Source organism: Eptesicus fuscus, chromosome 2 (assembly GCF_027574615.1).
Source record: "Eptesicus fuscus isolate TK198812 chromosome 2, DD_ASM_mEF_20220401, whole genome shotgun sequence".
Classification (NCBI taxonomy): domain Eukaryota; kingdom Metazoa; phylum Chordata; class Mammalia; order Chiroptera; family Vespertilionidae; genus Eptesicus; species Eptesicus fuscus.
Genome location: NC_072474.1, coordinates 106,492,445 through 106,518,862, shown reverse-complemented (window position 1 = coordinate 106,518,862; position 26,418 = coordinate 106,492,445). Strand labels below are relative to the sequence as shown.

The 26,418-nt window shown below is 39.1% G+C and overlaps 1 protein-coding gene across 3 annotated transcripts in view; it reads right to left on the bottom strand.

Moving 5' to 3' along the window:
• Positions 1-26,418, bottom strand: part of KCNIP4 (potassium voltage-gated channel interacting protein 4) — a 404,299-nt gene that overhangs the window by 56,775 nt on the left and 321,106 nt on the right. For all 3 annotated transcript variants that reach the window (XM_008140184.3, XM_054729845.1, XM_008140183.2), the window contains one exon: positions 19,025-19,149. In XM_008140184.3, coding sequence (XP_008138406.1) covers positions 19,025-19,149 — 125 coding nt within the window. The remainder of the gene's footprint in view (positions 1-19,024; positions 19,150-26,418) is intronic.

Here is a 26,418-nt window from a genome sequence, read left to right as displayed (position 1 = left end):
GTTGTATAAACCCTTGGATTTTTCACCAGTTGCATAGACCTGCTAATAGGAACTCTAGAATGGACTTCATATCTTCTTATGGAAAGGTCCTTTCTGGGGCTCAGTTAGCCACTCTCTGTTTATTTTGGAAATTGAATTTGTGTTGGCTGGGGAGACTTAGACATTGGATTGTCTACATAATTCTATGCAGAAACAAAAATTCATTCCTTGACGTTCAGGCCAGTTTGACAGAAGGTAGTAATTTAGAGATACTCAAAACAGTTTTCCCGGACAAGGAAACAAGTCAATATTTTATTCATTTCAAACACGAACTGACACCATTAGGTAAGGAAATCTTTCTACTGAGAAAATTATGTCCGGAAGCTTCAACCAATCACTAAGAGAGAAAGGAGGGATCCTAGGAGACGACACAGCTTACATGTGTCGGTCAGAACTTTAACAGCTGTAATTCCTGAGCCACCAGCGTTGGGCCTGTGGAATTAGCCCTAGTCTTATCTTTGTATGAAGCATCTTTTACCTCAAGCCAGTTTTCCAGGCAGATTTCAAATTTTGCCTTTAGTGCAAATTCCTAAACTTTTATCCTGGATATCAATCCCGTCACATTCTGGCTCCAGTATCCTCCTCAGCTGCTCATCAAGCACTTTTCCCATGAGCTCTGCACCTGATGCAGAGTCAGCTCCATGCTGCCCCCACTGTGCCACCCTGGTCACTCTAGTGGCTGCCATGCCCCTCCCTCTAGGGAGAATATTCCATGATCTATTAAGTCCTGATTCCACTAGCACCTTCCTCAGATCCCCCTTTCATTCTCTCAACCTTAAGCTTAATTATTCTCATGTCTCCCTTCTTCCTTTACTATTGCCTTGTCATAATTCTTCATGGTTGCTCATTTTGACATTCCTCTCTTCCTCTCTGATAACAAGCTTTGTCTGGGCCTCTATGAGTCTGCCTGGCCTGTGTCCAATATTTACTAAGTGCCTGCATAAGCATATCAATATGATAATGCAATTATTGAGGATTTTAAAATCTAAAACCAAAAATTAGATTGTCAATATAATCAGATATTTTAAAAGTTTTTGTTTGTTTTTTTCTCCAGGCAGTGGCTGTTTTGAGGGTTGATGCCAGACAATTTGGAGGATGAGCAGTAATTAAAGGAATAGCTAGCTGAGTCCCCCAAATACTCAGAAAACCAATCATCTGAATTGTGAAAAACACCAAACCAAAAACAAATTATTCTTTAGATCTATGCATTCATGATGAGTGGATATTCATAAGATTAACTGAAAATTAATGACATTTATTGCTATTGAGCAGCATGGACCAGGCACAAATTATATGGCTTTTACTGTACCAGATGTGTTCTGAATGGATTTCTAATGGCTGCAATGTGACACATTACTTGCCCAGTTTTAGAGATGGGGAATCTTAGGTTCAAAGCTGTCCAAATAATGTTTCTAATGTCAAATAGCTAAAGAAATAGTGAAACTAAAAGGGGGAGTGGTCCCTTAAAAAAAAGCGTTGCCTATATCTTAGTCAGTTCAGCCTGCTACCACAGAATATCATAGACTGGGTGGCCTAAACATCAGAAATTTATTTCTCACAAATCTGGAGGCTGGGAAGTCTGAGTTCAAGGTGCCAATAAACATGGTGTCTGGTAGGGACCTGCTTCCTGCTTTTCATGTGGTCTGCTTATCATAGCCTCAGCAGAAAGAGGAAGCAAATCTCATGTCACTTTTGATAAGGGCAGTGGTCCCACCATGAGGGCTCCACCTCCATGACCTCATTACCTCTCAGAGACGGCACTACCTAATCTCATTGCATTGGAGGTTGGGGCTTCAATATATAAAATTTTTTTGGGGGGGACACCAACATCCAATCCATAACATTCTATTAATTGTAATGTCAGAACATTAGGCTGCTGAGCTAATAGACATAGTACGAATTCCAGTGTTTTCAACTGAATATGCAACTCTATGAGAAAAAGGCAGCCAGACTAGTTTAGTACACAAATATGATGAAAGCCCCACTCCAAGTTATCAGAGGAAGTCCGGTCCTCTTCAGACACAGCGAAGCTATCCTCTGCTGTGGCTTGTCAGTGGGTTGGCTCAGCTCTCCTGATTGTGCCATCCCTTGGAGGCACACTTCGTGGAGTATCAAATCCTCTTGACATAAGTAGCCTAGTGAGAGCCCAGCTTTTCCGAGTGCTAAGGCCTGTGTTTTGAGTGTCACCAGCCTACAGTTCGAGCAGAAGGACATCTGTAGTGCCGCAGGGAGGAACTAGCAGCTGCTCCCACCTGGAAACACTCTACAATTTTTCTGCCAATTATAACATTAATCCAACAGGCTTGAGTCCACTGATTGGGAAATTAAATCCAATGCACTATAAATACAAAGTGGGGTGCAAATGTAGATCCAGAATAAAGAACGTACCACTATTCATGGAACTTTCATGAACACTATAATGTTAAATAATCCAAAATAATAGTAGGAAAATAATCTAATATTTTGGGGTGTTTAGCAGGTATCAGAAATTGTGCTAACCATTCTATCTGTCTATCTATCTATCTATCTATCTATCTATCAATCTATCTATCATCTATCTATCAACCTATCTATCTATATCTTCTTCCTATCATCTATTGATCAGTAGATAAATAATCTCATTTATTCTCACAAGGAGCTTATGATATACTAGAGGCCCAATGCATGAAATTCATGCAAGGGGCTTGGCCCTCGCAGCCCTGGCTTCGTCCAGAAGGTCATTCGGACAGTTGTTATGCTGTTCGGCTGTCTGGTCTAATTAGCATATTATGCTTTTATTACTATAGAAGATGTAGGCGTTATCATTATCTCATTTTGCAGATGAGACAACAAAGTTACAAATAACTGACAGAGTTAGCATTCAAACTACACGATCATTTATCACTTTAAAGTCATTGAGGATTGAAGACCCGCCCCCCCCCCCAAAAAAAAAAGGAAGTTAGCACTTACACTCACAGTATGGTAAGGAAATGGGAAAATAAACAAACTACAGAGTATAACCATGTTGTAAGAGAGGTGCAAAGAATGATCTGGGAGGTCTGGGGAGGGCAGAGACTTGGAGTAATGCAATGTCTGAGTTAGAAGACTTAAATTACAAAGTTGGCAAGAGAATGTATCACATGCTCTGGAAAGGATGGGTACCTAGTCCTGTAGGATTAGAACATAGAACATGAAGCAGAGAGTGACAGGAATTGAGGGCAGAAATACGGGAAAAGACCAAACCTTGAAGGGCCTTGAATGTCATGCAAAGTAATTTAAATTTTATTTAAATACAAGTATAGAGAGTTATTGAAGAATTTAAGCAGAGTTGGTGCCAATAGATTTTTTATTTACAAAGCCCCTTTGACAAAAGAGTGGTGGGTGGGCTGGGGGTGATGAGAGTAAAAGTAAGGAAGTTAATTAAGATTTTGCAATAAGGCATTGAAATTGAGTAGGGGGAGTGGAAATGGGAATCGGGTAACAAATTTGAGAGTATAGAGAGCATGGCCAGTGGTTAAGAGCATCTATTCTGGGCTGACTTCTAAAACTTGAGTCCCAGCTCTGCCACTTCCTTACCTGTATGTTCTTAGGCAACCTCATAATCTCTGTGCTTGAGTTTCCTCATCTATAAAATTGAAACAATAATGGTATGTATTTCACAGTGTTCTGTATATTAAAATAAACACTTTGTATTAAATATGACACATTATTGTTGAACATTATTGTGCAATATTATTGTAAAGTTGATGCAAAGTGCTTAAAACCATACCTAGCACAAAGAAAGAATTATGCTAGAGACATTTGGAAAGTGAAAACAATCCATATACACATTTTGATGATCCTCAAAATAGACACACACAGTTATTTTTCCTTTTGTAAAATTGCATCGTAAAGCAAATGTAATGTACTTGAAACAAAATTCAGATTAAAAAAGAATAATTAGCCTGGCTTAGAACTGAAAATCTATATAGAAAGTGAAAATGTGATACTTCAATATGTATATGTTTGTGTTCTTTTGAGGTCTTATAGTTGCATGGTGTAGGGACTTTGGAGATAACGTGTTCTGCGATAGGTGGTATCAAAGGATTGTCATCTCTAAAACACTGGGGAATTTGTCTTATCTGATTTGTTAAGATGAGAGTCCAGTCTTCCCTTGTGGGCCAGTGGCAGAAATTCCAAGAGACAAACTAATCTCTGCCTTCTTTGTTTTCACATCACAAAAATAAGAAGAGGGGCCTGGCCCTCATAGCATTTCTGCTATATTTTTAATGTATCTGGTATTGTATTCACTTTTTAAATTATAATTGCATTACATCATGATTCATTTTTGTTATTACCATGGTTACTGCTGTTTTCTATCATCCTTGCTAATCAGGCTTGAGCTTGAACCAGTTGCAGGAGGTTTCAAGCTGGTCTAATAGCCTCCACTCTCATTCCTCTGACTCTGCTCTGTCAGAGTGAGATTTATAAACCATGAATCTGACCATAGCTGTGCTTATTCCCTTGATGATCTCATCTTGTCTCATGGAGATAAATATAATTTAGGTATGGAGGTCACCAGTATTTATTTCCCAGCTTGGATAGCTCCCCTTGAACTCTAGGCATAAGTATGCTACTACCAACTCCATAATTCTCCTTGGATGTCAACAAAGCATCCTAAATCCCCAAACAAGATGGGGCTTGTGATCTTCCTCTCCATATGTGGTCCTCCTTCAGTCTTTCAGAATGTCAATCCATTTCTCTGACTGCTTAGATGAGAAGGTCAGAGTCATCTTTGTACATAAACTGAGATACAGAGAAGTAAAGTGGCATCTTCAAGTTTACAAGTAAGAAAGTCACAGAATCAGGATGTGAACCCAGGCAGTCTGACTCCAGAGTCTATGCCCTTTATCCTTATGTTAGGCTGCTTCTCTAACTTATAAACCCCTTTGTACATAATCTGGAATGTCATATGGCACCTGCATGACAAATATTAACTGCTCACCTTGGGGCAGGCATGCTACATAAAATTAGAACCATGAATTCTGGTTCTACCTAGTTGTCATATTAAAGAGCTAAAAACTCTCTGTGTTTAGGACCAAGATTTTTTTTTTAAAATTTATTTTCATTGTTATTATTATTTTTGTAACATTCTATGTGTTCTCATTGGAATACCAGACTGGGATTTTGAAATGGGAGCTTAGATGTATCTGTTAGATTTATGTCACATCTACTAATTAGCTAAATGACCTTGAGAAGTTTCTAAACCTCTTGATGTTAAGATGACTCTGCCAAAAATAAATTGCCAATAAATGGTCGAGGTTTTATAATAATAATGTAGAAAAATAGATACCAAGTTATATGGTCCATTCTCTTCTTGAGGGCAGGACTCCCATCTATTTGCTTGCTACCCATTTTCCAAGTGTTTATTGCAGTTCCACATTCTGCACGAACTCAGTACATATGTGGGAATTGCTGATGAAGATTTCATGATTTGGTATGTGGGACGGGAAAGGTGACTTAGAATTCCAGAGGCAGTTTGATATAAGAGAGAGAATCCTGAAGCAAGAGGCAGAAGACAGGGTCTGCAGGTAAAGAAGGCAGAGATTTCATAATCTCATTGGCTATTTCATTGATTATTTGACTTTAGGACAAATAATCATCACATAGGTCAAGTCTTCAATATTTGTCTCTGCAAAATTTTGAGAAGGTGGCTTTCATTGTTCTCAAAGGTGTATTAACAGAGCTCTGAATGTATAGTTTACCTTCACCACAAAACCCAAAGAGTGTCAGCACAGGCCATTTTTGTTTATGTTGGACCAATGAAATGTAAAGGCTCAGCAACTCCGCAACAGTATCTGCCACATATAAGCCTCTCCACTCACTTACTGATTATTTCTTTAAGACTCCTCACCACTATTATTCCCACTACAAATAAGGAAGATGAGGTTAAGGGAGGTTTCCAGGGTAAAGTGACTAGTAAGTGTCAGAGTTGGGATTGGAATCCAGGATTAGGTGGGTCTCAACACTCCATCTATGCACTGAAACACACATCCTCCCTAAATCAGAGGGAAGGCCGGGCAGGGTGGGTGGATGGGAAGAGATCAACCAAAGAACTTGTATGCATATATGCATAAACTATAGACACAGACAGTAGGGTGGTGAAGGCCTGGGGTCAGGGTGGAGGCGGGCTAGAAGAAGTCAATTGGGGGGGGGGGGAGACATATGTAACACTTTAAACAATAAAGATTTAAAAAGTAAATAAATAAAATAAAATAAATAAATCTGCAGTACTAGTGATGCACAGAAGAGGGCAGTGCAAGGTGTTGCTGGAGATGGCCTCCCTTCAACACCCATTCATCGGACTCTAACAGAAAGCACTATGATCAACTGAAGAATATTCTAGTCACATAAAACACTAATTAAATAGAGAAAGCTGGTAATTAACTGCATGCTCCCATTCTGTTTTCAATAAATGTAATCTATCCAATAAATCAGTAGCACTTATTAATGAAAATACAAAGTGTGTTCAGTAAAAGGCTTGCCTTCCATTAGGGAACTAATACTGGGTTTTATGTGGAGTTTCAGAAGAAACCGAGTAGGCATTATTAGCAGTCACTTCAATGCACAGATATATGGTGCCTTAATTCTGCTGCTGACAAGCAGTAATTGCTGAGTTGTGTATGGTATATTAAAATGTGTTTAATCTACTATTAGTTCCATGAAAAACTTACTGCCCACTCCACTTCCAATCACCATGGATAACAGGGGAAATCAGAGTCCTAAAAGAATTACAGACCACAGGTTGTAACAATACACTGCAAAGGGACAAATCATGACTTTTCCTGGAATTTGGTTATTTCAAATAATTTTTACTTTTTTTTTTCTTTTCACAAAGAACTCTGTATTGGACCACATTTCTGGTAGCAAGATTTAAGTTGGATTTTTAATGGCAGAAATTATGCTATATGCTTTCTTGGTGATAAGTCGCTATAATACTGGTTGGAATGTTTTTTGTTCTTCCTTTCTACACACATTTCTGCAAACATTTTTAAAAAAATCTCCTTTTGCAAGAAGAAATGGCATAATGTTTAGAAAGTTAGATAGACTAAATAACTAGCTAACTGCCTCATGATGAGTGACCTAACCAGGAACTATGCTGAGAGAACCTAAAAAGAAAAAGAGAGAGAGAGAAAAGAGAGAGAGAGAGCATCATTGGCCCATTTATGCAAAACCAGTGCAAAAAAAACACCTAAAAACAACAAAAACCAAGCTGAAAACTTGCCTTCTGAGAAGTTAAGGGCTAAATATGATGCCCAATAGCAGTAACTTTCTTGGCCTACATTTTTGAAAAATTAAAATTTCTCCTTTCTTCACTGTTGTTGAATCTATAATGTATATTATATTGGTCATATTATATGTGTGTTTATGAAAGTTTCCTTCAGAATATTTTGAAGATCAATAGATGATATATTTAAAATAGAAATAAAGTTGTACATTGGCCTATGTACAGTGGTTGAAAATTCACATTTGAAAAAAAATGGTTTGGCCCTGGCCAGTGTGACTCTAATGGTTGGAACCTGGATCCTTGAATGTCCATACACCAAAAGGTTGCTGGTTTGATTCTCAGGCAGGGCACATACCCAGATTGTGGGTTCAATTACTTGTTCAGGTGCATTCAGGAGGCAACCAATCAATGTTTCTCTCCCACATTGATGTTTCTCTCTCTCTAATATATATATTTAAAAAATGGTTTGGTTTATTACCTTACTGACCTGGAAACATTCTTATTTGAATGTTTATAAAATAAGGTCCATCAGCCTGAAGGATTTGGTAGGTATAATATTTTAGTTCTCTTTAAACATTTATTTTTGTTAACTAAGGGTCTATGAACAACCAAAAGAAGCCTTTTAGAAGATAATGAAGCAACATCTACTCTATTGATATGGTCCTTTGAAGTTCCCCAATAGTTTTAAAGGCATTTTAAACAATTCTTTCTGGATTATATTGATTCAAGTTTTCTGCATGGTGAGTAGATATTGCTATGACAAAATAGAACTATACAAAGAGACAAAACTATGAGTTAACCCTTTCTTTCCTTTTTTACTAATTTCACGCTTCCTACACTAGACTCTAATTAGTCTGTGAGTAGAAGACAATTCTCTTTTACTCATTAATGTGTGTCAATACTGGCAAAGTCCCTGACATGTAGTTAGCATTTAATAAAGGATTGGTTCATATTTGCTTGTGGAAAGGATTAACAACCAGGAGGAACTTAGGATAAGAAGTTTTGACTTAATCTAAATTCTACGGGAGTTGGGATGTCATATATTAAGCATAATTTATATGTTAGCATAATATGCATAAAGAAATTACTGATTCTATCTCATTTTCCTTTTACCTTTCTTTATATTTTCCCCAAATTAAATTAATCAACACAGATTTAAGATAATTTATAGTCTAACACACTCAACTCAAAAGTAATATTGAAAGACTTCTAAAGTTTTGGCAACTTAATTTATTGTAATTAAGATCTGAATCCCTGCCAGAATTACAGGAGTAATTGCCAGTTAGGCTTATATTAATAAACCCATTTAAGTGGGAATTGTAAAAAAAATGAAAAATAATCTGACTTTATGGGGTAGGTTCACTGCCAGCAGCTTGCAGTGATGAATGGTGTCCCAGATTTATTTTTGGTTTTAACCAAGTTTCATGGCAGGCTCGTTAAGAAATATGTGCTGAATTTGAAAAATTATTTATTGGGCTCCCAGTGATACATTTGTGTGAACCAATTAGTTCTTCCAAAAAGAATAAGAAGGAGTAATGCTGTTAAAATTGATGGGCATAGCAGTCTAACTACCTCCTGTGTTTGGGTTCTGTGCTGTGAAGACTGTGTTTGATATAACACAAATAGTACTAACAAACCCTCTTGGATAAAGCTGCTCTTTACTTGTTATGTACTATTTAGTTCTGATGTATAGTGCTAAGGGAAACAGGAAACCTTGAAGCAGTCAGAAGACAGAAACTTACTATTATTATTTTAAAAGTCTTGATGCATTAATGGCTATATGATTTTGAAGAATAAATGGACACCTTGGTTCCAAGACTTAAAAGAATTAAATTGTCTTAGGAGGATTAGCTGGATTGACTTAGAAAACCTTAAGTATATTCTCTAGAAAATTCAATAGAAGAGATGTTTATTGACTTTTGCAAAGTGCTAGTTGTTTCCCCAATCTAGTTTCTCCTTCTATCTAATCCACTGCTGTCTAGCTAGAGAATACATTTCCTAGCTTTCCCTGGAGCCCATTGGTCCATGTGACTAATGAATGCTTGGGATGTTAGTGAAAGTAATATATATAACATTTGTGTTATCTCTAAATTAAGGGAAGTTGCCTGCTGCTGTTCTACGGCTCTTTCACCTTTCCTCTAGATATGACCATGAAAATGACCTAGTTTACACAATGCAGATGGGGCAAGAAGCCCAGCCAAGGAGAGCAGGGAAATACATTGAAAGGAACCTGGATCCCTGAATGTCCTACTGGAGTAGAACTTCCCCATTAGCTGGGACCAATTCACCTGTGACTTGAGGAAGCAAAAAAACGTGAACTTCTTTACAGGATTGTTGTGGAAAAAAATGAATAGAAATTTTGGAGATTTTAGAAATGCTACTAGTGAATAGTACAGTATATGATTGCTTCTATATATGTTGTGTGTTTTTTAAAAATGTCTGCATCTCTAGGTTGCATTATATGTTGAAAACATCACAAATTATGTTATCTGTTTTGATTTTTACAAAACCCTTGTGAGGAGTCATTATGGAAAAGACTATCTCACTTTCTCCAAGAAGTCAAAGGACAAAGTAAAATCAAATCAAATAAAGTTCACTGTTTCCAAATTTGTCTTTAGGCAAGAGTGTGGAACAAAGACATTTTAAGAAAGAGCTTCTGGACAGTACAAAATTCATAGAAGCAGCATGGTAACAATGGTGCTAATGATAATAATAATCATGGTAACAAACAGAAGAAGAATAGCTACATTTTGAGTGTTATAATGAGTCTGGTTTTGTATTCTGTGCTTTATATTCCCTATCTTTGCAAAACATCTATGAGATGCTACTAGCATTCCTCCAATTTTTGCAGATGAGATAAGTGAAGCACAGAGAGGTCAAGTATATTGCCAAATGGAGCCAGAACTGGAATCTAATTGCATTATCATTTTTACTTCAAGATGACATCATGGAGTCTTTATGAAATTTAGTTATTTTTTTTACTTAGAAGAATCAGAGGAGGGAACTAAAGGGCTCTAATGTCTATTGACCATACTCAAAATAAAAGGGATCATACAAAACATTTCCCATCACCTCAGATAAATGGGTGTTGATATTCTGAATTTTCAAAGAACTTAATATCCAAAGATGCTAAACGAACTGTCCAAGGTAGGAAATGGCAATTGAAAGGTTAAACCCAGGAGAGCACTTGGACCAAGCCAGTCCTTGGAAGCTAGAGTAGCAGCCACATTTATCTGCTCATACCTGTCAACCACCTTCTCCTCCGAACAGAAAGCTCTGGTAGGGCCTAGGAAATAACATTTTAACTCTGTACTTATACTTTGACTCTGAAGTACATGAGTAATACTTTGCACTAAAGGAAGATCTTTTATCTGAGTCCTTCAAGAGCTGAACAAAACTCATTATTACCCACCTCCCTTCTGATAGGAAAGGAAGATCTCTTAATCCCTAATTTGCTGACAGGAAGACAGAAGCTGCCAGGGAAGAAGTGATTTGCTGAAGGTCACACAATGGTCTATGAAAGTCTTAAGAATGCCTCTGAGAGCTCATGACAAAAGAGTAATTGCCTTATACAATTAGCAGGTTAGTTCTCTATCCTAACCAACATATCCCACTCTTTCCCATTCAGGTGCTAAACTCTCCTTCACTCCCTCTCCACCATAAGTAAGATTTCACGCTTGTTATGTAAATGTACTCTGTCAAAAATGTGGATCCCTATAATTTCCCATCAGCTATTTTTAAAGATCTTAGTGCAATGAGCTCTCAAACACTTCCAGTGGGGTGAGAAATCCCATCAAAGAACGCTCATCTCCTGCTGGTTCCTTTGGCCACAGTATAATAACTCTTCCAGAAACCAAGGAGCCCTGGCTGGGTAGCTCAGCTGGTTAGAGTGTCCTGATACAACAAGGTTTTAGGTTTGATCCCTGGTCAAAATCAACCAATAAATTCATAAACAAGTGGAACAACAAACTGATCTCTCTCTCTCTCTCTCTCTCTCTCTCTCTCTCTCTCCTCTCTCTCTAATACTCCTCCCTCTCTCTTTCAAATTAATTAATCAAGGAAAAGTTTGGTACCACTTTTGGTAAATTCTCCAAGGAAATGTCTGAATGCAGGAACAATACTGAGCATGGGTATTAACTGAACTTGAATGTAACATCAGACCAAATTCAGCAGCTTCACTCCACAGGGGTTGCTGTCTCCTTACAAACACCACTGTGATGGACACCATAAGGTGACTCCCAATAAATCATACTCTTTTTAATCTCCTGGCCTTGAGTGATAGATTATCAAAGGTGATGGGCTGAGATGTCACACCCATAGTTATGTTACATTATACAAGACTCTGCTTTAGTGGACTAGAAAGACTCTCCCTTGCTAGCTTTTTTTTAAATTAAATGTATTAGGGTGACATTGATCAACATGATCATATAGATTTCAGGTGTGAGTTTCTATGTCAGAAGATCTGAATATTGCACCGTGTGCCCACTACCCAGAGTCAAATCTTCTCTTGTCACCATATATTAGGACATCCTTCTGATCCTACCCACTTCCCTCTGGCAACCACCACACTGCTGTTTGTGTTTATGAGTTTCAGTTTTATATCCCACATATAAGTGGAATCATATGGTTCTTAGCTTTTTCTGATTGACTTATTCACTTAGCATAATATTCTAACAAGGTCCATCATGTTGTTGCAAATGGCAGTATTTCATCCTTTCTTATGCCTGAGTAGTATTCCATTGGATATATGTACCACATCTTCTTTATCCAGTCCTCTATCTCAGGACATTTTGGTTGTATCCATGTCTTGGCCACCATGATTAATGCTACAATGAACATAGGGGTGCATATAACTTTGTGAATACATGATTTTGAGTTTTTCAGGTAAATATCCAGGAAAGGGGTTGCTGGGTTGTATGCTACAGAGCTATGATGATCAAAACAGCATGACATTGGCAGAGAATCAGACACACAGATCAATGGAACAAAACAAAGAGCCAAGATATAAAACCACATGCATATATACAGATAATTTTTGACAAAGAATCCAGAAACACACAGTGGGGTGAAGATAGTATCCTCAATAAATGGTGCTGGGAAAACTGGAAAGTCACATGCAAATGAATGAAACTGGATAACAATTTGTCTCCATGTACAAAAATTAATTCAAAATAGATCAAATACCTAAATATAAGACCCAAAACAATAAGTTAAATAGAAGGAAATATAGGTACCAAACTTATGGGCCTTGGTTGTAGAGAACATTTTATGAACTTGACCCCAAAAGGAAGGAAAGTAAAGGCAAAAATAAAATAATGGCACTATATCAAACTAAAAAGCTTCTGCACAGCAAAAGAAACCAATAATAAAACAAAGAGGCAGCCAACTAGATGGGAGATGATATTTGCAAACAGTAGCTCCAACAAAGGTTTAATTTCCAAAATATATAAAGAACTCATAAAACTCAACATCAAACCAACAAACAGCCCAATCAAAAACTGGGCAGAGGACCTGAAAATACACCTCTCTCAAGAAGACATAGGAACAGCCAATAGATATATGAAAAGATGTTTAACCTCACTGGCAATTAGGGAACTGCAAATCAAAACCACAATGAGATACCACTTCACACCTGTTAGAGTGGCCATTATCAATAAGACAAGCAATAGCAACTGTTGGAGAGGTTGTGGAAAAAAGGGAACCCTCATTCACTGCTGGGAATGTGGATTGGTACAACCACTATGAAAAGCAGTCTGGCAATTCCTCAAAAAATTAAGAGTGGAGCTACCTCGCTAGCTTTGAAGACATGAGCTACTATGTCAGGAGAGAACTTGTGAGTGGTCCATTGGCAAGAGACTATGGGAAGCCTAGGAGCTCTGTGTCCCCAGGTTGACACCCACAGTGGGGATCTTGGAAATACAACCACAATGAAATGTTTTTTGCCAGCAACCATAAACCCCAGAATCCAGAAACTAATGCAGCCTAACCAATATTGTCATTGTAGCTTAGTGAGAGCCCAAGCAGAGAATCCAGCTAAATTACTGCTGGACTCCTGACCCTCAAGACTGTAAGGTAATAAATGGGTGTGCTTTTAAAGCCACTAATATGTGGCAATTTGTTATACACAATAGAAAACTAATGCAAACCTTTTTAGGTAAAAAAGATGTTAACACTTAGCAGTTTTAGGGGAAAAGGACATTAATGGAAGGAACCAAAGTTTTGCCACCATGAAGCTGTCTTTTTGGGATATTGATTTTAAGCTGTTAATTAGAAAACAAGACTCATAAAGAACCTTTGACCTTCTCCCTATCTGCCTAAGATATTCAGATGGAAAGGACATTTGGGGGGTGTTGCCTTTAGTCTAATTAGAATTAAGTATGGTAAATAGAAGGGCTTTAGGCAGGGGCCTGTTAGATAGATAACCTCAGTGTCCCATTGCTTCTGAGTCTCCCAGAAAGGATTTTCCTGTTATGTGTGTTCTTCCTTAATTACCTGTAAATCACCCATTTTCACTTCTAAAATCTAAGACCCTCTTCCTGCCTTTGATATATATATATATCTCCAATGTTGTCCCATTCTCTTTGGAATATTTCATGCTTATGTGAATTCCTCATGCACATGTATTATAATTTGATTTTTATCTTGTTAATCTGTCTCTGTTAATTTGATTATTAGACCGTCTAGAAGAACTTAGAAGGTGGGAGGAAAAGTATTAATTTTTTAGCCCCCAAATTAACAAGTATTCAAGTGATGCCTTAAAGATATATTTGAATATTTAACCTAATGTAATTAAAAGTAGAGAAGGGAACTAAAACAGGCAAAGATTTGGGACAGAAAAGAGCCAGATGTCCAAAGCATATAGGTTTAACTACTGAGTGGGGCAAAACTAAGTTTATAGTTGTTTGTATGGAAAATAATACAATATATAATAATAAAAGCATAATATGCTAATTAGACCAGACGTCCTTCTAGATGAAGCCAGGGCTGTGAGGGAAGCCCAGATCCTAGGTACCAGAGGGAGGCTGGTGCTGGCAGCCAGGGGAAGGAAGGCCTACTCTTGCATGAAATTTATGCATTGGGTCTCTAATAATTAATAAATAATTAATAAATAATACAAAAACTCTGTGTTTTGTGTACTCACAACTGTAAACCTACTTTTGTCCCACTTTGCATTTGTGCCTGTCTTTCATCATGTGCCTTAAAAGATGGGAGGAATTTGCCACAAATTATTAATCAATGAGAGGAAAAATGCATAGTCATATTACCAGTAAAACTGCATGCCCCAGTAGACCATTCACGATCACTTAAAATTGAACTAAACTTATGCTTGATTTTGAAAGGGAGCAGCAAAGCTAGTTTATGAATCATATATATCAATACCTGCATGACCTTCTGGGTCAGTGGTTCTCAAACATGGCCTTCTATTAGCTATTAAAATAAAATTTTATTTTATTAAGAAGTTTTTTTGTTTGTTTGTTTTTAAAAAGGATTCTTGAGCATCACCCCAGACTTAATTGAATCAGAATCACTAGAGGTAAAACCTGTTACTCCCACTCCCCTCACCTCTCACACACACCCAACTATTCCACCCACCAAGGACTTTATAAGGTTCCAACATAACCATTGTTATTTGACATTATAGGACTCATTACAATTAGATCCATTAGTGAGTGTGTGTGTGTGTGTGTGTGTGTGTGTGTGTGTGTGTATGTGTGTGTGTGTATGATAGAATCACCTTACACCTTATATATCCAGTTCAATGCTTCACAGTCTAGGCTGAACATTATAATTACCTGGAAAGCTTTATAAATCTTGTTGCTCAAGCTTCTTCTCAGAGCAATTACATCAGAATTACCAAGCATGATACCAACTATTTGTAATTTTTAAAGCTCCCCAATTGATTGCAGCATGCAGTTAAATTTGAGACTGTCAGTATATAGATAATATCTTATATTTTTCTGCATCCTTTCTAATACATAGTTACATAGCTCAAAACCCAGATCACTGCCTGGGAGGTATATAGGCCAACCACAAATGCTCCCTTCGATGGAACACAAAAGTGAGGTTGACTATTTGGGGTCACACTACAATAACTCTTTTTTGTTTTAACTCCATGATTGCTATGCTTATATCGCAAAAACAAAAGATAAAAGAAACAAACATACCCAAATCTGTGCAATGTACATGTCATTATTCAAATTTGTAAAGACAAGATCATACAGGCCACTGATTCAGAAGGAGCTACCTAAACAAGTAACATGTGGAACCAAGTCCGAGTGACATCAGAGCTTATGATGTCTGCACTATACCAGTCATTCCCAGAGTGTGGTCCCAGACCAGCAGCATCAGCAGACCTGAGAACTTACAAAAAGGGTAAATTCTCGGGTTCAGTCTCAGACCTGCTAAATCATAATCTTTTGGGCTAGGACCCAGACATCTGTGCTTATCAAGTCCACCAGATGATCCAGAGTCACACTAATGGTTAAGAAAAAATGGTATTATATTCTCCATTTCTATCAGCTGCCTACTTTTGGAGGCCCAGTTCAGCCTATGGTAAGAGAAATAAAAATATGGGGGTGACTCAGTAAATGAGATGGGGTGAGGAGCTGAGAAATCCTCCATCACTATTTTTCTTTTCTCCAAGACCCCATTTATATATCCTATATAATAAAAGAGTAATATACAAATCAACCAAACAGCAGAATGACCGGAATGCTCGCATCCCTTGCCCTGGCTGGCTCCACCCCCCAGGCAGGCCCTCCCCCCTGATCAAGGGCAGGGCCAATTGGCAAACTGCCTGTGGCTCCTCGTCTAGGCCAGCCATGCCACCGATGGCCCCCATCAGGGCAGGCCGGATGGATCCCACCAGTGCACGAATTCGTGCACTGGGCCTCTGTGTGTTTGTGTGTGTGTGTGTGTATATATATGTGTGTGTGTGTATATATATGTGTGTGTGTGTGTGTGTGTGTGTGTATATATATATGTGTGTGTGTGTATATATATATGTGTGTGTATATATATATATATGTGTGTGTGTGTGTATATATATATGTGTGTGTGTGTGTGTGTGTGTGTGTGTGTGTGTGTGTGTATAATTGATTTCAGAGTGTAAGGTAGAGGGAGAGAGAGATAGAAGCATCAATGGTGAGAGAGCATCACTGATTGGCACACCCCCACTGGGGATCGAGCCTGCAACCCGGGCATGTGCCATGACTGGGAATTGAACCGTGATCTCCTGGTTCATAGGTAGACACTCAACCACTGAGCCATGCTGGCCAGGCCCAGACCTTATTTATATTAATAATCTATGTTAGAGTTGAGGGAATGCTATAAGAGATGCAGTGCTGGAAAAAGACTGGAGGACCCTGGGGATCTTTACCCAAGGTGCCTTGCTGTGGTAAGCCATTTCCGTGTGACTATTTTAAGATGTTGATGACTAGTTTATCCTTTTAATCAAAATATGGGGAGTTTTAAAAGGTTTCATTAAAAGTGAATACCTTAATTGGTTACAGGAAAATGATTTTTTTATCTTAAGGGCTTGAGATAATTAGTGTTCAGGAAATCAAGGGTAGGTGGTTTGCTTTCTGTGATGGCAAGCTGGTTCTGATGCTGCCATCCTGTAAAACATGAGTGCTGCTGATCTGCTTTAGTGCTTTTATTCCTATATTTTAGGGCTATTTTAAAATTAAGTTGTACATTTGACTAAGGGAAAATAAACAAACATTAAAAGAACACTCTCATTGGATTTATCAGAGACACCAGTTAATATTTTCTGAGCAAACTGTGAAATGGTTTGCTCTAAAGAAGTATGTAAAATATGCTTTAGGCATATAAAGGTCTGATGGAAATTTTTTCATGGGATGGGGGAGGGCAGAAAACAATGAAGAAAGAGAATAGGAAAAAATAGAGAAAAAGGAAGAAAAAGAGTAAAAGAAAGGAGACAAGAATTGACAAGAGGAAGAGACAACAGAAGGGAAAAAAAAGAGATAATGGAGAAATGAAGAAAGAGAAGAGATCTGAAGGGTAGGAAAGGGGGGAAAAAAGTTGGGATAAGAGGTTGGGAGGGGAGAAAAGGAAAAACGGAGTACAAGTAGGCAAAGAAAACATTAAAGAAATAAAAGAATACAGCCTTTGGACCCTGGGAAATATTTTGTGAAGTGTGACTTGCATAAGACTTGTGCAGACATGGCTACTGAGGTCAATGAAAGCAGTAATCATGATTCCAGTTTGCAACAAATGGGGTGAAAGGCATCAGACCCCACATGGAGAGACCTACAGTGACAGCAGTGGAGTAATAATGTAGCAGCCATCAACAATGCAGGGATGCTGGGAGGTTGGATTACATTGTCCTTTATTCAGCAATCATTTTTTTTTAATCTGATGCACAATCCAATGTTAAAAAGAAATGTGTTTTCTTATTATAAGATCTGTGAACTAGAGCAGAGATGTTTAGGTATTCACAGGAATGCATTTGAAGTTCTAATCCATAATAATGCAAGTGTAATATGCAAGTTGACTGAATGGCCGAACACTTGAACAACCATCCGACGTCCTTCTGGACAACCTTCCGGATGAAGCCAGGACTGCAGCTGCGGGATCAAGTCAGCCGCAGTGGCTGTGAGGGAGGGATCGAGGCAGCCACTGCGGCTGCAAAGGCCTACTCTTGTGCAAATTTCGTGCATCGGGCCTCTACTATATTATATTAGTTTGTCCTTAGGATTCACTTAGGGCCAGGACTTGGTCTTTCTGACCTCCTTTCTTTCCCCATCCTTGCCACTCACTCAGTGGTTTGCTGCTGCCAGTGGTCAGTGCGGCTGTTTCATTGTAAGTCTTACTCTCTCTGAAGTCTACATTCTAGCAGCATAGGCATAACTCTAAAGCCCCTTTCTCTTCAGACATGTTTATGTATGTGTCATCTAGATACATCACACATCAAGATCCCTGTTAATGAGAGACCTGTATTTATGCAGTGAACAGATTTATTATAGCTCCTCCCTCCCCACCCAGTGTACCCCCACAAAGGCCTGGGTGTTAGCAGAGAACCATGTTTTTGAAGAGTAATGCGGAAAAAAAATTTAGAAAGTCCAAGCAAGGAGAGTGGGAAGGAGCAGAAATGGGATAGAGACAGATGCCCTGGAGTCAGAGGGATGGTGGAAGGTTGTTTGTAAATATGCATGAAGGAACCTAAAAATATATTCTGAAAGCTCAATTAGAGTTACCATAGTCACACCTGGATCACAGAGACTGGATGCAGGGGCTACCTACAGACACTTGTGGTCCAGTCAGTGGCATCATGGTCTTTTAGGAACTATTGAATTTATGGTGACTTTTCCCCAGTGCAAGGGAGGGACTTCCTTGATGGGCCCGATTTATAGCCAACTTTCAAGTCAAACACCGGACTATCGTTTAAAAATGAAGAGATAATTGGGGCTTATTGAAATTATGTTATTATAGCTGAAAAAGAAAAAATATACTAAGAACTGAATTGAGTAAACCTTTCTCCTTTGCTCATTCTTGCTTTATGTGTACCTACAATGTATGAGCATTGGTGTGCCCAAGTGAGTCATAGTCCAAATGGCTACAACAATAGTCACATCTAGGAAAGACTGGTATGGAATGTGTAGATGGGGGGGATGGAGGGGGTGCTCTCCCAGAACTGTATATTGCCCTCTTTCCCTCTCTCTTCTCTATGCTCCTATGAGAACGGGGTGAAGGTAAAATTGAAAAGGAAGTTCTTACATTCTTAAATCCTCGGTAAAGAATCTGGAGCTCCTTCTTGGTGAACTTGCTCTGGGCTTCCAGCAGCTCAAGGGCCTCAGGCCGATGCCTGACGGTGGCCATCTCCAGCTCATCCTCCACGCTGTCTGCGGAGGGAAACCAAGCAGAGTCTTAGAACAGCCACGGCTCCCCAATGCTTTTTCAGGAAAACAAAGGAGTGTTTACTAGATGCCTATTATTTTTCCAGAGGGATGGTTCTCACACTGCCAATCAATATGCATATTTCCCAGAGTTTACACTATGAAGCCAAGCTAATACTACATAATATGTTTTCATAGTTTCTAGTTATTAGACATTACATACTAACATTTCCCAGTATAGTTTGAAAAGTGAAAAAAAAAATTATGGAAAACTTAAAACCTTGGATTTGTATATATATAACAAGTACTAGTTATAAAAACAGGATTTTCGTTTAATAACAATTGACATCACCTTTGTATCTATGAGTTAGGCCTTTGTTAATACTCAACAAGGATTCTTCTGAAATAAAGTATTTCTCCAGGGGCTTCAAATAAAGTAGTCAGATCAAGCGAGAAAAATCAGTGGCCAGTATCTCTGACATAAACCCAGTCTCCATGGGTGCATGCTGGATGAACCTGGGTCTATGGGAACTTCTGGCCAAACCCTATTTTGCAGACAAGGAAATCCACAGCTACAGATAAATTATAGAATATCACACTTTACTTTGTGAATTATATATTTACTACATTTCTCTAAGGTGCTCTATGCAAACTAATTTTCAGTCTATATAAATATGGGAAATGTAAACATTTTCAGAGTTTGGGAGCAAACCACAGGACTATATGATTTAGAGAGAACCTGTAGCAAAGAATTCTGTTTAGCTTTGTTTAACCCAATTAACCCCAAAGGGTATTTGTCCATAGAACCCTTCTTCCCCACAAGTAACATCTGGTAAATCTGCATATTTGCATTGGGATCATTGGGAGGTATTGGGATATAGTAGGATCTGGGTATTTGGGTCTCAAAAAGTACAACATCCTTAATGAGGTCCAGCTCTTTGCAATGGGGCCCAATGGAGGCCTAAGGAATTCCTCCTGCCATAGTTCAGCTCAAACATCAGCTAAGAAACTCATCAGGGACAGAAGCATCCAGGCCCAGTACGGAGGCCATGGCTTCCCTCCATCATGTTCCTTCCTCTTGGCTACAGATTCCCAACTCCAAGGGATGAAGCTCAAGAGAATAGCTTCTTCTCATCAACTCTGGACTCAGGGCCACCAGTACCCCCAATTCCAAACACAGCAAGGCATGCGTCATTTGGAAATGTAGTCCTTGTTGATTACAAAAGTCACATCATGTTTTATACTTAGTAACGCTGCCTCTCTGGTGATTACCAGAGGGAGAGGGGTGGGGGGAGTTAGAAGAGGGTAAAGGAAGAAGACTTGACTTGGGGTGGTGGTGAAGACAAGTTCAATTAAACAGATGATGTATCATAGAATTGTGCACCTGAAAGATATGTAATTGTATTAACCAATGTCACCCCAATAAAATTAGCCAAAAAAATTATAATTCTGCCTTTCACTAACATGTGTACCTACTTACTGTCCTGTCTCACTGAAGTAGAGTTCCGGGCCAGAACTCTCACTTAGCAGGAACATGAAGGTCAGGGGAAGTCTGATCTCCACATGTCCTCATCACTGCCCTCAAGGGGTTTGCGAAAGACCAATAATGGCGATGAAACAAATACTCGGAATGGTTATGCTTGTCAACATGAAAAAGAGGATGTGAAAGCAAATATTTGCTTTGTACTTTTCGTATCAAAATAACTTATTTTGCAACAGTGATCTGGAAAAGCTGCATAGTGATTGATGGATAAGAATAAGAAGAGGGACATGAAAAAATGGCAAGACCAAGAGTCACTCTGAGCTGACAAGGATAAAATTGATGAGAATTTTGGTGGTTTGCCTCTAACGGATGTGAAAAGAAAGTAGCCAATGAAAGGCAGCTAGGCATTAACAGCTTGACCTCAGGCTGGGCTTTATGAGGCAAGAAAAAAATGCCAGAATGGGCTCCTTCAATTTTCTCCGTTGTTCATTGGCGCGAATAAGTTGATTCTCCTCCATGGGTGCTGAGCAGAGAGAATGAAGGAAGATGGTATTCCCTACGACTGCTGTGAATCCAATGACATGAGCTGCCTGGTAGTTATTGTCGGTGCCAATGGAGAAATAAGTTTCATAGAACACATCAACTGTAAACAAACAATAACAAATAGGAAGACTCTGCTTTCTCTAAAAATGTCCTGGCATAAGCTCCTTATGAACCATTTAGAGTGTAATTTCCTCAGCTTAAAATATTCCTCTGTCCTTTTCTCGCCTGGTGAAATGTGTGTATCTTTTATGACCCATTCTAATATTACTGCCTCTTCTCTAAAACCTTCCCAATTGCTCCAACATGCAGACTGGTGACACCCTGGTCAGAGGTCTACACCCTACCTCCCTCTCATCCAGCATGTAAAGCAAAACATTGTGATCAGTTTGTGTCTGTCTTCTCTATTATGAGTTCCTTGAAGACAGGAGTATGTCTTACAGATCTGAACATCCTCTGGACTTGATACAGAGTCTCATATCCCATCGTGGCTCAAGAATTATTTGGCGAACGAATGAATGAGTCAATAAACAAATGATGTTGCTGCTAGAGTTTCCATTCCTCTGGAGTCCCTGGAACCTTAGCTGCCCTCCAGAAAATTATTTCTCAGACTGAGGTTTGTGGACCACTGGTGGCCCTTAAATGCCTTCTTTGGAATCACGGTGTTGACTGTGCATTGTTCTGAGAAACACAGCAAGGCAGAAGTCCAGGAAATTTTAATCAGATTTTCTGAGTAGCCTTTGAATCATAGCATAACCTCGTCTAGACCTAATGGCCCTTGCACTAGAAAGAAACAAAACAGCGCATTAACTTTTTGGCCTTTGTAACCACACAGCAGTCTGAACCACACACCCAACACAGTTGCTTCCCCAGCTGTCGCAGACTTGCAGATGCCAAGACTGAGATGACAGACCCGGCGCCAGAGGTTAGTGCAATTGAGTTAACTGTGTGTGACAGGATGAGCAGCACATGCAATATTCAAAGCAGCACATGCAGTATTCAAAGCAGCACACTTGAAGTGCCTGCCTGCAGGCTCTCTTGTTTTCCCGGCTCACAGGTACCTCACTTCGTAATGACTCCTACCTGCCAAAGGGCTGTTTCTATTTCCAGGAGGCTGACAGGCTCTAAACACACACCTGGAATCATCAGCAATCACCAGCTTATGATAAATTAAAAATGCAACACCATCTAACCCAATCCAAACTCTGATTCCCGGAGGCAAACTCTGTGGAGAGCACAGTGTGATTCTGCTGCGAAATACATGATGTGACGCAGCCACCACTGAAGTCATGCATTTGGGGGGGATTTTAATATAGTGCTTAGCATTTACTGAGCTCCTATTATATGTCAGGAGATGGGCTCTATTGATATTATGGTAGTCCTTGCAGTAACTCCAAGATGAGCTATAATTGTCCATTCTTTACACATGTGAGTACTGAGTCTCATAGAAGTGGAAAAAAAAAAAAGTGGTGAGATGTCACACAGGAGAAAAAAAGAGAGAAAAGATTTACATCCAAGTCTTTAATGACAAAACATGTTCTTCCTGCTTTGCCACTTGCTCTCTTAACAATGATAAAATCAATGACAACCTCTCTCCTTTCCTGCATTGTCAAATGTCTCAGAGAACTTGACTTTCTCCACTGGGTTCATTTCCTACTTCCTGCTTTCTCCTTAACCCACCGCTGTCTGATTTCTGGCTGTTCTGTGGGTTGAATTGTGTAATTTGTATGTTGAAGGTCTAACCCCTCAATATGCCTATATTTGAAGATATGCCCTTTAAGGAGGTAAAGTTAAATGAGGGCATAAAGCTAGGACCCTAGTCCAATGCAACTTGTGTCTTTATAAAGATGAGAGAAAGAGAAAGAGAGAGACCTGGGATACACACGCACAGGGAAAAGCCACGAAGACACAGCAAGAAGGCAGCCATCTGCAAGCCACTGGGAGAGGTCTCAGGAAAAGAAACCTGTGGGCTCCTTGATTTTGGACTTCATGTCGTCAGAGCCATGAGAAAATAACTTTCTCTTGTTTAAGCCACCAGTCTATGGCATTTTGTTATGGCAGCCTGAGCAAACTCGGAACTGTATTCAAATGACACACACTAAGAATAAAAGCAGGTCTTGTTATTCACCAAGTTTGCCCAGGTAGTGCTGGGCAATTTGTTAGTCAATCATATTATTTATTCTTTACCTTGACCATCAAAGAAGTGATTATCATCCCCAATCTATAGATGAGAAAACTGAGGCTTAGGGATTCTAAGTGGCTTGCTCAAGGTCAGGTGGCTGGTTAGTAATGAAGCAGACAAGGGTCTTTAGGAATCTAAAGTCCAACTTTCTAAGCACTTTGCTGAGATTGTTAATAAAAACCACCATCCTATGGAGAGCTTTTGCTCCAAGCCTGGCTGTATGTTATCTCATTCTGATACTGACAAAAATTCTGTGATTTGTTATTGCCCGTATTTTACAAAGAATAAACTGGGACACAATGAACTTGAACAACTTACTCAAGGTCACACAGCTAGTAAGCGACAGAGCTGGGATTTAATCCCTGTTTTGTTTTGTTTTGGTTTGTTTTGACACCAAAGATTGTCAGTTTAGTCAACCTGCTATTTGAGATAGTAACAGTTATATATTTTGGTCTAAAAGCCTAGGGAATAAAAGAATCGAAACCACAAACCAGGTGGCCACTGAACCCCAACTCCTCAGGGGAAACATGCCCAGCTACCTTGAGGGGATCACTATGATGGTGGTCGATGATGTGCTGATCAGTAAAAGTGATGAAATCTCAGAACTGGGAAAAACCTGAAAGGTTTCTCTTCCTCATTTTATCACTGAGAAATGTTAAGTTCCAGGAGGCTGAGGGGTTTGTCTGGAATGAAAACTAGCACCATGTAGGACTCTGGCCTCTTGAATCATCTCCAGGCCTCGGTTAACACATACCTTGATGCATTGCTAATTCCAGTGCTGCCTTTGCATCCTGAGATAATCTGAATACAAAATAGTATTTTAATTCATGCATCTTCTAAGAGATTTCATTTTAATCAGACAATAAATTCCCAAACCCAGACCTTGAGCTTCCTGGCTGTCTTTTTTTATTCTTTGCACCTTAGATTAAAGTCTCTATGTCTGAGTCAACAGTTCTCTTAGGCCATGACACAGTTGGGCTAGAAATTGGAATTCAAATCACTTGGGAACAACATAATGAGTTTCAAAAATAGTAATCTTTCTCCCCTTTCTCACAACTTCTCTTAAAATAGAAAAGAAAAAAAAATACAGTAGAATTTTATTACAGCCCAACTCATAATTATGCACACTTGTCTCTATCCGAGGTCAAGCCATTCCCTCCAGAAAATAACCAAAGAACATCTTTCTTTATAAACAAAGATGAATGTGAGGCCTGTGGTCCTAATACACATGTTTATAAGCAAGGCCTGTAATGCTGGCCTTACATTACAAAAATGGTTTAATGAAATAAAACCATTTTATGAAAAAAAATCACATTTTTAAAATGAAAGTGGTTCAGTACACAGGTCAGGCACACAGAATCAAGTCCTTGCCTTATCATGTCCTAACACTGTGAGGCCATTGCCTCCATGGCTTCTCCTAGGATCTGACAGACCACTGGCTCCACTGGTCCAACAGCATCTAAAAGTGCTCAATAAAAAATGTGAAACAAATGCATAACGATTTGAAGCACCACAACCAGGCCACTTGTATCTATAAGGAGGTCCATTTCTCAATAAAACATGACCCTTCTTAAAAACAATCTATTTTTCATTATAAAAAAGATTATAGATAGTATAACTTTAAATTCTATTTGAGCTAAAATTGATTTGTCTGAGCCAAAGATTCAGCCAGCTTGACTTATATTGCTTTATCTCGTTTATAAAAACATCCTCTGAGTCTTTACTCCTACTGTTGACCCTTTATTAAATTTCTTTAATAGTGACTTGATAAGAATGACAATAACATCATGATGAGAACAATTACCTTCTAATGATGCATTACATGTTATTATTTAGAAGCGGGGTCTAGTGGCAGGTATTGGAGAAGAGTTTGACAAATTTCACTCCAGACTTTAGCTTCACACTAAACAATACTGTAGGATTCTTGATTACAGCACTGGAAACTACGCCTGAGAAATCCTATATAATAAAATGGTAATATGCAAATTGACTGAATGGTAGAATGACTGGTCACTATGATGCACACTGACCACCAGGAGGCAGACGCTCAATGCAGGAGCTGTCCCCTGGTGGTCAGTGCTCTCCCACAGGGGAGCGCTTCTCAGCCACAAGCCAGGCTCACAGGCTGATGAGCACAGTGGCAGTGGCAGGAGTCTCCCCCACCTCCATGGCAGCACTAAGGACGTCTGACTGCGGATGTCGTGCACCAGGCCTCTAGTTCTGGAATAAGAAGATGTTTAATGTTCAGTCTGACACATCAGGACAAGATGAAGTTGCCTGGAGGAAGATTTCCAAAGCAATTTTACATGACATGCAATTTCCCCCCTCCCTTTCTACATCAAAATCTTGTACAGCCATCCACTCAGAGTGTCCCATTTCTTAGTCCCACCCCCAACGATGCTCAAATGGTTTGGCATTATAATCAATTGAGGAAAGAGATTTTTGAGGGTTAAATAATTTGCTCAAGTCTGCCCAACTATATAGCTGATAAGTGGGGGAGCTGGGATTGGACACAAACATGTCTTTCCTCTTCCTGTTCTTATATTTGACTTATCTGGATGGAGAGTTTAGACCTGGGACAGGCTCTGGCAGCAACTTATGTATGTATATGTATGTGTGTATATATATATATATATATATACACACACATGTGTGTGTGTGTGTGTGTGTGTGTGTGTGTGTGTGTTCATTGATTACAGACAGAGGAAGGGAGAGGGAGAGAGGTATAGAAACATCAATGATGAGCCATGCTGGCCATCATGGAAGCAACTTTTTAAACTTTGCCAACTTCAAAAGTTTTACTCTCAACTCTTCTTGTCTTCACAACCATTCACCTATCCACCCACCAGGAGCTATTTTCAGGCACATGGAAGGTGTACGAGCAGTTAACTCCAAGTTGTTTGTGCACAGATCACGAGTAGAAAGCAACCCATCCATCAAAACACTGTGGAGTCCTACCACTTCCCAGACCACCCAGACCAATTGGAACCCCTCCAATTTCTGTCACTTAATCATGTGTTTCTTCAACTCTGATCCTAAAGTATGTTAGGACCAAAAAAGCCCTTTATCA